The 12,965-nt window shown below is 33.0% G+C and overlaps 1 protein-coding gene across 1 annotated transcript; it reads right to left on the reverse strand.

Moving 5' to 3' along the window:
- On the reverse strand, positions 15-3,856 carry LOC109233191 (L-ascorbate oxidase homolog). The gene is made up of 8 exons (XM_019398975.1): positions 3,676-3,856; positions 3,054-3,219; positions 2,829-2,938; positions 2,411-2,681; positions 2,201-2,300; positions 1,761-2,106; positions 708-1,073; positions 15-367 (listed from the first exon to the last, which is right to left on the reverse strand). The coding sequence occupies exons 2-8, from the start codon at positions 3,195-3,197 to the stop codon at positions 94-96; spliced, it is 1,611 nt and encodes a 536-aa protein (XP_019254520.1). The 5' UTR covers positions 3,198-3,219; positions 3,676-3,856; the 3' UTR covers positions 15-93.

A 12,965-nucleotide genomic window follows, 5' to 3' on the forward strand; every position in this document is an offset into this window, starting at 1 on the left:
GAGAAAAACGGGAAAATTAAAAGAGCAAAAAAAAAAAAAAAAAAAAGAGGAAAAGAAGAGATTACAACAGTTGAGTATAAAAATATCTTAGTGCTAGTGTTTGGCCTTGCCACAGAGAATGGCATTTGGTGGAATATCATATTCAGTGTAAAGGCTATGTTCGGTATTCCACACTCTGAAATATGTTTCCTGTCCTAAGTATCTCCTTGGCCATATCGCTGACCTCAAATTCCACATTCCTTTATTGTCCAATGACACCAATATTGTACTCCATGATTTTGGAAACACCTGAATTGTGCATCTGCTTGTGGCATCTACTAGATTGTACTTTCTTCTCATTGTTGGGTTCCACTGCCCTGGCCCATACCTTTAAAAGCAAATGATAGAGTCATGAGCAGTTGAGAAAATTGAACATTTATAATGTTAACAATACAAACAACGAAATACAATCATATGGTTCCTCAGCCCAAGCAATAAATTCTCACTGACCATGTCACTTTATTTAAGCTCATTTCAGATCGATATTATATAGAATAAAATTAAAAGTTCTCTATATTTTTTACTGACATAAAAATAACTCTCTACAGGATTAAAATTAAACTACAAAACATAATATCTAAAGAACACGTACTAACATAACTAAAAACATACTCAAAATACTTGTAGAATTATATCTTGAAGAAATTGCTTAGGAAAATTGGACATACCCGACAGCCCAGAAATCATAGCCATCAAGGTGATAAGACTGAATGGTTTTCTCATTATTCTGGAAGACGATTTCAGTGAAGTCATGAAGAGAGAAGTTAAAGACAGAAGTGCCAAGAACAATTGGGCCAAGTGGAGGATTGTCTTTAATTTTGTTCAGCTGAAAAACTCCAGGAATGTTGTAAAAATCAGCAATCTTCAATGGAGTGTCTGGGTTGATGTAAGAGACCTTGTTTATAGCATAACGCCTCTTTCCATTGATTTTTCCAGCAGAATTTGCCAGCACCAGTGTCCTCGTCACTTGCACTGTCCCGTAATGGAATGCTCCTTGTGGGTTCGGCCTTGCAGCATTTGCTGTCAAGTTCCATCTTCACGACACGACCAAAAAAATGTTAGAAGGAATTACTTGGTAGAGCAAGAAATTCTAGTAAGGGAATTCAACAAAATATAAAAATGTCATCTTTGGGATGTGAACCTGTACTTTTCTATGTTAAGGGGATTAAATAATTAAATTATACATGTACAAAAAAATTATTTTCCCTCTATTAGCGCAGAATAACTTTCTAACACAGGAACAACAGAGCAAGCATCACTTGGGGTTTAAGTTATATATACTGACTGTTTAAAGAATTTTTATACTATCGATCAGTATAATTTAACCTGTTATAACATGCTAGTATTTGCTATATTTTTCAGTTTAACATATTATGTTTGTTACATGCAGTCACATGCTATAACTTAACCTGATTATACATAGTGAAGTAGTACTAATTCCATTTCAAAAGGATTGTCTTAGTTTGACTTGACATAAACTTTCATAAAGAAGGGAAGACTTTTGAGATATGTGGAAGCCATAACATTTGTATGACTGTAAGACTTTTAAAACTTGTAGTCTGAAACCTGTTATAGCATTTGTGTGATTTAAATGCTTCTTATTAAGGAAATATTGAAAAGCGTCATACTAATAAGGAATAACGCAAATCTTTTTAAAACAGAAACTCTATCAGCATAAGCACAAAAAAACAAGGAGAAAAAGAATGTAGGAGTGCATGTACCTAATGGTTCTGGCTTGCTTCATTGACCAGTGAACATGGTAAGTAGGACCAATGGGCAAAGGTTTGGAGGCAGGGGTATTAGAACCTTGATAGTGAAGGATGGCAGTTGCTGTTAAAATTGGTTTAGTGAAACGAGTGGATGCCACAATATAATAGTCTTTGGGATTGGCATGTAAAGTCACCAGAAAAGCCATGGATTGGCCAACATGAATGTCCAATGATTCATACACTTCTTGCATGGTATGAGCTCCTTCCACTTCCACCAACCTTAACGTGTGACCTTGGATTCTAATATTAATCGATGTTGTTAATCCCACATTCGACACCCTAAATAAGTATGTATACCCTGAAACAATAATCATCATAAAAACGGGATCAGTAATTAACTTGATATATGAGGCAGGTTATGTGCAAATTAATATACTGCTAGTGTTACGTACCTTTCATGCCGGTGAATTCAAAAGAATTAGGGCGTCCATTAATGAGTAGAGCATCTGGAAAAGGAAAAGAATTTCCCTGGTCTAGCCTTTGCTTCAATACCTATAGTTGTAGGCCAGAACATTTAATTTGAATGAATTTATAATTTACATATATAAAATTAATTACTTATATTATATAATAGAAAATTAGGAGGAGATTGGAATTATTACCTTGTTATCCGTCTTCCACCAGTCACTAACAAGCAGAGTGAATTGGTCAAAAGGTTTGGGATATGGGATTGGAATAACAGACCTAGCTAATATGTTCAATCCTCCAAAACCTCCAGCAGCTCTGTGCATTAACGTGGAAGGGAAATATGTAAAGGTTCCGATTTGATCTTTCATTTGCATTTTGTAGGTCCATTGGCTGTTTGGTGGGATTGGACAATTTGTACCAACAACTCCATCTTGCCACGAGCTCTTCCTTTGTTTCACACCATTCCTAATGATTCATTCACATTATCAAAATATAGTCGATCAACATACTTTCCTAGAGTACTAAGTAGGTGAGCTAATAATTATGTCAATGTATAGTTTTGTTTGTAATCAATGGATTAAAGTAACGTGACATTAAAATTCAGTGACCCACCATGTTATGAGCAAAGGATCATCCAGCTTGTTAATGACTGTAATCAGAACGTTGTCATTAGTTACAACGTTAAGGGTAGGGCCAGGAAACTGCCCATTAATGAGGATTCCCTGCATGAATTCCATAGAATTATATGTTAAACATTAATTAGCTACGTATAGTATAACCAAAATAGTACTCGATTAAGGTTATAAAAGCAATTTATAAGATGGGTTGAAAATTTACCCTTTGCTTGACCCCAAGAGGAGCAATTTGTCCATAGGTAACAACCCAAGTTTTATATACGTATGGGTCTTCAGCTCTCACGACGGAAGCAATCAAGCAGACCAAAGTTCCAAATAAAAAGTGCAGGAAAATGGCCCTTCCCATATTATCACCAATATGACTATTTCTGCCACATATACCCGCAAAGAATTAATTAACGTAAGGTCACCTTTTTTTTTTTTAAAAGTCACGTCAATTGCTAATGAATTTCTTTACTCTTTCCCTCTCCATTTTGGCAGCAAGACAGAAAAATCCAATCACATGTAGTGTGGTATCTAAAAGTGATTCCATTCCAATACTTTTTTTTAAGAAAAATACATGTTGAATTGAACCCTCTATTAATTAAGCACAGTGAGAAACAAGAAACAAAAATTCCAATTACATGCATAATATTATATATATGGGAACCCAAAAGTGAATCCATTACTTTTTCTAAGTGTTCCATTATTTTAACGAATGTGACGTTAAAATAAATAAGTAAGACGTGACAGGAAAAGTGCATGGCGAACCCTCCATTTAGGACCAATAAGAAAAGAGAAACAATTACATGCAAGAAACAAAAGAGTGTAGTCAAAGCACTTACTACAATAGGGAAATGAAGTAAGGAACAAATTTGAATCTCCTCAGAATGAGGGAGGAGATACGAGAAGGAAATTGCACCAAGTAAGAATATGATTTCCAAAGCGAAGTACTTGAAACAGTATATATAACAGAGAAGATAGAAGGAAATTTAAACCAGAATCTCTATCTAACTAGTTACTCCAATTAGCCATGAGACCACGTTGAAATACTCGCAGATTTCGAGAAGGAATCGAAGCTCATCTTGGCGCACTTTATGCTCATTAAACTTGTTACTATATTTAGAAGCTTCAGCTCCTCCTAAAGGCTGGAAATTTTGATCTTATTGACTAAAATATCTTGCTAAGACTCATCTATTTACACTATCATGTCTTCTCTTTTTTTCTAACAGTTTATTTTGTGGAATATATATGACTTCTATTAGTAGTATTTGTTTTCTTTATTATTGATAGGAATTCTCTGAATAAATAGAGTGACTAATTCAAAGACTCAATAGATACCCTCCTTAAAAAATAAAATTTGTCCTTAAAAATAAGATAATAACCCATTACATAACAAATATGACTAACCTGATAACGTAAATATTCTTTACACTATCAACAACGTATATATCTAAAACTCTTAGGGGAAAGATATGCTCTATCCCGTTTATTTTAAGGTTTCTAATTAACTCTTGTTGAAATAGATGCTGATATTCTTAATAATAAGAGTATTTGTCAAAATTATCATTTATCTTTCTCGAGACATATTTCTTCTTAGTTCTACACTCAAACCGATTATTGAAAAAATAAAAGTATATTTCAAAACCACAATCAAACTCTTGATGATTGGATATTTTCCACTCCAGTACTACTAATATTTATCTTAAAAATGCTGAAAACACCTGTGTTTGTCTTTCATATTCGAACGCGTCGGTGGTGAGAATTAAAAGGAAGATTTTCGAAAAGCGAGAACGTTGAATCCAAGAACAGATCATCATTAAATAGTGCTCTATGTTTCCAACTACTCAACCAAAAATATAAAGATTATTAAATTGATTGAAATAAGTGAGTCTGTGTGTTGAATTAATTGGGTGTAAATACTTGCTTGAATTAATACCAACCTTCACTAAAGAAATCCAGGGCTCAGTGCTACCTCTTGCTTAAGATTTAAAGTACCACATGCATGCATGGCAAGTAATAAGCGAAAACAGTGGGAGGGTTTTTTGGATCTAAACCTAAAACTCTAAAATATCTCTGAAAACTTTAAACATCAAAACTGAACTACTAAAACTTTTGTGGAATTTCGTGTTGGATCTGGCGGCAAAAATTATCTTTTTTCTGTTTCATTGCCCATAAAAATTTTCGCTTTCCCAATCGTCCTTGTTCCCAGCCTTTGAAGTTTTTGACTTGTTTAATGTTGCTTCTTCCTTTCGTTAATTAGCCTTTAACATAATTAACTAACCTGAAAATATGGAGATCTAACAGTGTAATATAATAATGAGGCAATCATTTAATTCGAATCTTAATACTAAAATTTGAACTTGCCGAGTGATGTTCACATCAATAAATGTATTACAGGTGTTTATAAATAAACTTATTTCCCCGACTATGATTAATATAATTTTAATATATATATTTTTACCTCATTAAAACACTTAATTACATGATAACTATAGTTTTTACGGACATATTAACGGTATTAACTTGTCCCCTAACGTTACATAAAAGAAAAAAGCAATGGCCAAGTAAACAAAAACCAAAAATCTAAAAACACAATGTTAGTATTGGAAATTGGAACACATAGTACTCCTCTATGTGTGTGCATGGATCGATGGATCCTGGAAACTCTATTTCTTGAGCAGTTGGCGCCAACATTGACGTCCATGGCAAGTTTAATTTTAATCCCTTTTCTTATCAATATTTTTGTATTGATAGAAAGTAGGTCTTCTCTTAAGCAATATATTGCCGTGTTTGTCGTACACTTGTTTTTAGAGTTACTTTTACTAGTGATCTCAAGAATTAACTAAAACTAATTTAGCATGGGCTTATAAATTATATACACGCACAATGTAAAAACAGTTATGCTATCGGTGCAATTTAACGTGTTGTGTAACAGGTTCTTTTTCTTATTTTCAGATAATTAGTTTTATTTTTTGTTAATAATTACATGTAGTTATCTTTTGAATAGTACGATAGTTATAAGAGTTATTATAGTTACCATTTCATATATTTATTTGTTTGTTGTATATATAGGTGCAACTAAGTTTCTCAATAATCATTCCAATAGTAAACATGATACGTGACCTCGAGTCAAGTTAAAGTGTGTAGGAAAATGGTAATCCAGAAATAAAATAGAGATAAAAAGAACATTAATGAGAAAAAAATAAGTTTATCAAGGGACAAATAAGTAGGGTCTCCAAAGAAAGTACTTGAGATTGGGATTAGAAAAGAGACTTTTTCCTTCCTATACCATATATGAAACCTTATTACCAAATATGTGCATAGTTTCATATTTACCCGCCATGTTCACAGTTATTCTACAAAATATATACCATTCATTAAATACCAATTATTAGGAGCTGATTCCTTCCTAATTAGGCGCGCTACAAATCTGGAACTAAATATTCTTCCAGATATTCCTATTTAGGCGTGCTACAATTATGGAAGTAAATATTCTTCCAGATATTTTCCACCATTGACAGCCATTAAAAAGCTTGAAAGCTTTGAATTCAAATTTAGGTTTTCAAAAATTATTATTTGTTTGGATATGTCAAATGGTAGACATAATCAAACCTCAACTACACATTCTTCCTGTGAGATGGAATAAACCGAGTGTTGGGGAATTCAAATTAAATGTTGATGGTTGTAGCAAAGGAAACCCAGGTAATGCAGGAGGTGGAGGGGTGTTAAGAGATCATCTGGGACGTTTGATCATGGCTTTCACTGTTTACCTTGCTAGTTGCTCAAACAATTCAGCTGAAGCTCAAGCAATCGAAACCGGAGTTAGATGGTGCTTAGATCATGGCTTCAACAGGTTGACAGTTGAGTCAGATTCTCTTGTTGTTATCCAGATGATAAGAGGAGAAATGTCTACTACTTCGCATATAAAGGATGAGATCTCAGCGATTCAAGCAATGAATCTAATTGGAAATTTTCATTATGTTCACACACTCAGAGAAGGTAACATCCCAGCAGACCTCCTAGCTAATATAGCTGAAGTAGAGAGGAGAGTCAGTTCTTCACCGAGGCTATAAATCTTCCAAGGCAGTTTATATCCTTATTGAAGAATGACGAGAAAGGGATGCCAAATTTCAAAATCAGGATAAGAAAGAGGACCTTTATTTTTTATCCAGGCTGAGTGATCTTTCTTAGTTCCTTTATTTTGTGAGCTAATCTGTTTAAGGAGCAACCCTTCTAATTCTTGTTGGACTAGTCAAATAGTAATGGATGAAACTTAGTCCATCACAACTTTCCTCTGAGAGGTTTGGTTTATGCCCCCCTCTATGTACATCTTGACTTGTCAAAAAAAAAGTGCTGCTTCAAAAAAAAATTATTTGTTTGGATTGGGTGTTGTTGAAAATAATCGGAAATATGATTTGGAGTTTATATCTCAATTTTGAGGGGTTTTGGTGAAGATTAGACTTGGTTTTGACTAAATTCAGATTGAAACTCGAAGAAGAAGAAGAAGAAGAAGAAGAAGAAGAAGAAGAAGAAGAAGAAGACATATTGCAGAAATTGTAGATAAATTGTAGATTATTTGAATTCTGATTGTAGATGCTTTATTTTCTGTTTTCACAAATAAAAAACGGCTAAAACTTCTATAAATCTTCTGAAAAAACGCAATTATGTCAAAAATCCCAATTATGCTACAATCGAATGGGAATTGGGATATTAAAATTCAATATAGCAAGTTTGTAGATATTTTGTAGATGAATTGTAGATTATTTGTATTCTGATTTTAGATGCATTGTTTTCTGTTTTCACAAATCCAAAACGACTAAAACTTCTAAAAAATCTTCTGAAAAAACGCAATTATGTCGAAAATACCAATTAAGCTACAATTGAATGGGAATTGGGATATTCAAATTCAATGTACCCAGTTTGTAGATATTTTGTAGATAAATTATATATTAATTGTATTCTAATTGTAGATGCTTTTTTTTTCTGTTTTCACAAATCAAAAACGACTAAAACTTCTACAAATCTTCTGCAAAAAACGCAATTAAGGTCATTGTCTAATAATAGGTGGTGTGTATTATCTTGAAAAGCTTCGTTAGGAATATGTTGGGGGTAATGTGAGAGAATTAGAAAAGTATTCTCATCAAATAATTAAGAAGCTTTTTCGTCCGGCGTTTTTATAAAGAGTAAAATATTCGAATAGGCTATCTTATGGAATTCATTACTGTTTACATGATTGTGCCTTCATCCTATTGTGTAGTTCTGAAAAAGCATCATTATTTGGAATATAAGATTGTTTCTTTATTTTGAATTTTCAAATATTATTTTAACTCCATTTGAAGCCTGAACTATCCAATCACTTCGAAGCACACGACGTTCTACATTACGTGGTAAAATGCTAAAAATATCATGAGCATGAAGTATGGTTCCTATATCTATTCGATAGATTTTGGAAAATTTGAGAGGCACTTGGCGAGATTTAGTAGTATTGAAGAACTGGGAGAATAGAAAGGACAAAAAAAGTCAATTGCAGTGTATTTTAAATAAAAGAAGCCTATTTTTACAATACACTATGGTATAGAATTGGTAATTTGGTATACTAAGTGTAATTAAGTCAAACCTTAAACATTGAGGGTGATAAGGTTTTCTATGTGGCATAGAAATGTAAAAATTTCATTAGGAAATCAAATGGGCTGTTAGACAACAAAGACATCGTAAATATAGTAGTGGGTGAGCTTACTCATGCTCAGATGTTGTAAAAATTGCACGGGGCACCTTATTTAGTCGCCCCATTTAACCTATACCCATTTTTTTTTAAAAGTTTTAACTTATACCCACTTTTTAACCAACTTCAGCCCCCTTTCTCCTTCTCCTTCTCCTTCTCCTCCTTTGTTTTCTTCTTCTTCTTCTTCTTCTTCTTCTTCTTCTTCTTTCTTCTGCTACTGTTGGTGCTGCTATGAAACTTCAGTTCATGGGATGATTGCCATAAATATGTTTATCAGATTATTTAAAAATAAATTATAAATAATTACGTAAGTTAGTAGACAATAATTTGTGAATATTTCCACGTACGTAAGTTAGTAGACAATGATAATTCTTTTCTTTTCACGTTTATTGTTTCCAAATTTATGATTTAGATACTGTTGGCAATCTGATTATTTATATATCTAGTATGTTATAAAGCTTTTTCAAAAACTTCAGCTTATATAGTGCCGAAGTTCTTACAAATGAGCTAAATAACTTCAGCATCTTCTGCTGAAGTTTTTGAAAAAACTTTACGACAAAACTAATGAATCCAGGACAAAAACACTTCAGCTTTTAGTGCTGAAGTTTTTACAAATGAACTAAATAACTTTAGCATCTTCTGTTGAAGTTTTTGAAAAAGCTTATCCAGGACAAAAAAACTTCAGCTTATTTAGTGCTGAAGTTTTTATAAATGAACTAAATAACTTCAGCATCTTCTGCTGAAGTTTTTGAAAAAGCTTAATGACAAAACTAATGAATCCAGGACAAAAAAAACTTCAGCTTATTTAGTGCAATTACAAACAAAAACTTCAGCAAATAGAGAACAAAACTTCAGCTACTATGCTTAAGTTTAGTAATTACAAATAAAAACTTCAGCAAATAGAGAACAAAACTTCAGCTACTATGCTTAAGTTCAGCAATTACAAACAAAAACTTCAGCAAATAGAGAACAAAACTTCAGCTACTATGCTTAAGTTCAGCAATTACAAACAAAAACTTCAGCACACTTGGTTCAGTACACTTGCTACTTCAAGCCCGTCTACTAGAATCCTGAAGTTTTGCGTGATTGCCTTTGCTACTTCAGCCCTGTATGCTGAAGTTACGCGAAAAAGTGGGTACGCTTGTAATTTTTTTTGTAAAGCGGGCACAAGTTAAAATATAACCCAAAAAGCGGGTATAGATGCAAATGCTGGTTGCGTAATCGTAGTCTATTCTAAGCCTAAATATTGCTAAACACGGGTTTTGAGCTCCCCTAAAGAAAAAGGTTGACCCAGTTAACATGCAGTCAACTGTACCCGGGCTAGAAAGTAAAAGTTTTGGGCTAATATAAAAATAAAAAAGGAATTTTTACCTCCTATAGCAAAGGTTAACACCTTATTTATTTTAAATAAATACCATTTAAAAAAATTATATTCTATAGATACCTTTTAAGGTTCATAGCAAAATATTTAATTTTGATTACCTCCTAGCCCTAAGCTACTAAATACGCTAATCAGTTACAATATTTTCTTTCTCTCCCTACTTTGATACATCCCATTCTCTTTCCCATCTCATTAAAATTTCTGATTCTCTTCCTCTTCTCTCTCTGGTTCGCTTGCGATTTCTCCTCCGTCGATATCCTCCATTGTAGTAGGAGAATTGTTAGAGTATAGTTGCACTCGCGATGACGTTGAGGACGGAATTGACTGGGTCGGCAGGGGAGGCAGCCATAGCGAGGCAAGTGGTACTGCTTGAACTGTACCACCAGCACTCATCGATCTCCGATCTCAAGATTTTGTTTTGGACTTTCCTCCACTTTATTCTTGATTTGATGATGAAATTGGATTGAATTGGGGATTATGGTTTGTGGGGTTGTCTTTTCTTAGATTATGATTTTCGGGTGGTGTTTTTGACATGAATCAAAAGGCGGTGAAACGAGGACCACTGTCCGATTTGTATGGCCATGTTCTCTGATTCATCATCTGGTATTCTGTGGGCCCTGCAGCTGCCATTGAAATGAATAAGCCCTTAATATGAAGGAATTTTTACCTCCTATATTTTAATGTATTTTCAACGTATTACGCTGTACTTTTATATATTTCATTGTATTTATTATCTTTTTTTTCATTGTGATTCAATGTATCTCGTTGTATTCCATGTATTTCATTGTATTCACTATCTTTTTTTCTCATTGTATTTCAATGTATCCCGCTGTATTCTATGTATTTCATTGTATTCACTGTCTCGCTATATGCCATGAATGTATTCATAAGTTTTTTTAATTAATATAATTTATGTATTCAGATGTATTATTTAATTTCTCTGAAGATTGGTATGTTTTTGGGGTATTTTCGGTTGAGAATCTTTTTTATAACTGAAAATATAAAATTTGTGTGTTATAATTGAGTTTGTTGAGTTATATTAGGAGTCTATTATGTTAATTGATTCACTTTCGTTTTAAAAATAGTGTAATCCCCTATTTCACGCCGTGAATACAGTCGAATACAATAATATGTCCAGCTGTAATCCCATGTTTCACTCCATGAATACAGTTGAATACACTCGAATACAACAACTGATTAGCTGGACTTCCCTGATTCACGCATATTTTTGCTACTGTATTCACGAATGCAATAGCTTAGATACATCAAATACATCTTATAATCACATAAAAGGTATCTATAATCCGTAATATAGCAAATAATATATATAGATGGCTAATTACTATTAAAAGATAGTGCTTTATGAAAATTTCTCAATAAAAAATTACGTTTGATGGACTTTTTAAAAATCACCTTTGATACTGTTAAGAAAGTTTTAGAAAAGAATAGCCCCAGGATGATTGATATGGCAGAATTTTAAGTCAAAATTTTGAAGCACCAGGAATCTTGACGATCACTAAAAATTTTAATGCGAAAAATTTCTGGTGATTGCCAAGAATTTTGCGGTCAATTGCACAAAAATATGAAGACCTCAGAATTTTGATGAATCACCATAAGACTTGTCCAAGATGTTTTGACCAGCGTGCTTCAAAATTTTGGCCAGAGACTATTTTGCGAAGACTTTTCTTACCGGAGCCAAAATTTAAACGGCAACACCAGCTAACCCTATTTGTGTAAATCACTCAATTAAAATAGAGGAATTTTCAGAAACCACTATTGTTTAGTGGCTAGTAACTTCCTATGGCTACCATATACATAATTACTTCCTATAGTTGTTATTCAGTTGTTACGGTAGCGTATTCGATGTATTCGTGCTGCTGTATTCATGAATACAGGCATGAAAAAGCGTCTAAAATCAGGGCAGTCCACTGTACGCGCGTGTATTCACATATATTCACTCATATATTCATGAATACAGTAACAACAATTAGCTTAAAAATAGTATGTCCAGCTGTCTAATAACGAAAATAATATCAATTAGCGTGATACACTCCTAATATAACTCAACAAAATCATTTCTAACACACCTCATTTTATCAACCTAATTAATTAGAATAATTTTTCAGTTGTATATAACTGTAGTATTTAACTTTTCATTTAGTGTGTTTCAATATTTTTTTTATTGTTGCATTCATTTTCAATGTTTGTATTTACTGTGTTCGCCATTTTACATTCAGTGTATTCAAATATATTTGTATTAACAGTATTTTAGTTATTCCTACATATTATTACTGTTGTATTCAGTATATTTCATTGGTTGTATACACTATATTTCTATTTGTATTCAGCGTATTTTACTATATTTCATCGTATTTTAAAATTAAATATATTCACTATTTATATTTTGTTCCATTTTAATGTTTGTATTCAGTGTATCAATGTTTGTATCCTGTATTCATGCATATTTGTATGTACAGTATGCATGAATACAGTTGTATTCAGCTGTATTTAAAAAGTACATATCTTCGAAATACATAAAAATTAAAATACACGCAAAGAAGTCGGAGATGGCGTTTTTCGGCCAGGAAGAGAAGAAAATTTTTCGGATCCGTACAATAAATTTATGATAAGAGTTCATCGTATTGCTCTTTTCCGTTCGAAAAATTCACTCTTTTCTGTTTCTTGGCTGCCTTCTACTCTATTCTAATATCTCGCCGGCTATCAATACTAGGGCGTGTATCTTGAGTTGCTCGAAGAGAGAGAGATTCTTCTTTCTCGTCGGCCATTAATACTAGGGCTTGAGTTGCTCGAAGAGAGAGAAAGAAGAAAAAATCTGAGAGAGAATTGAAGAAAGAGAGAGAGATTTTTCTTTCTCGCCGGCCATCAATACTAGGGCTTGAGTTGCTCGAAGACACTACTTGAAACCCGGTAATTAGCGACCAAAATTTTGCGACCAAAATTGGTCTATCCAAAAAAGCGACCAAAGTTTGTCGGTAAAGGGGAGAAAAATATTTTATATATATATTTTA

This window comes from Nicotiana attenuata, chromosome 10, assembly GCF_001879085.1.
Source record: "Nicotiana attenuata strain UT chromosome 10, NIATTr2, whole genome shotgun sequence".
Lineage (NCBI taxonomy): Eukaryota > Viridiplantae > Streptophyta > Magnoliopsida > Solanales > Solanaceae > Nicotiana > Nicotiana attenuata.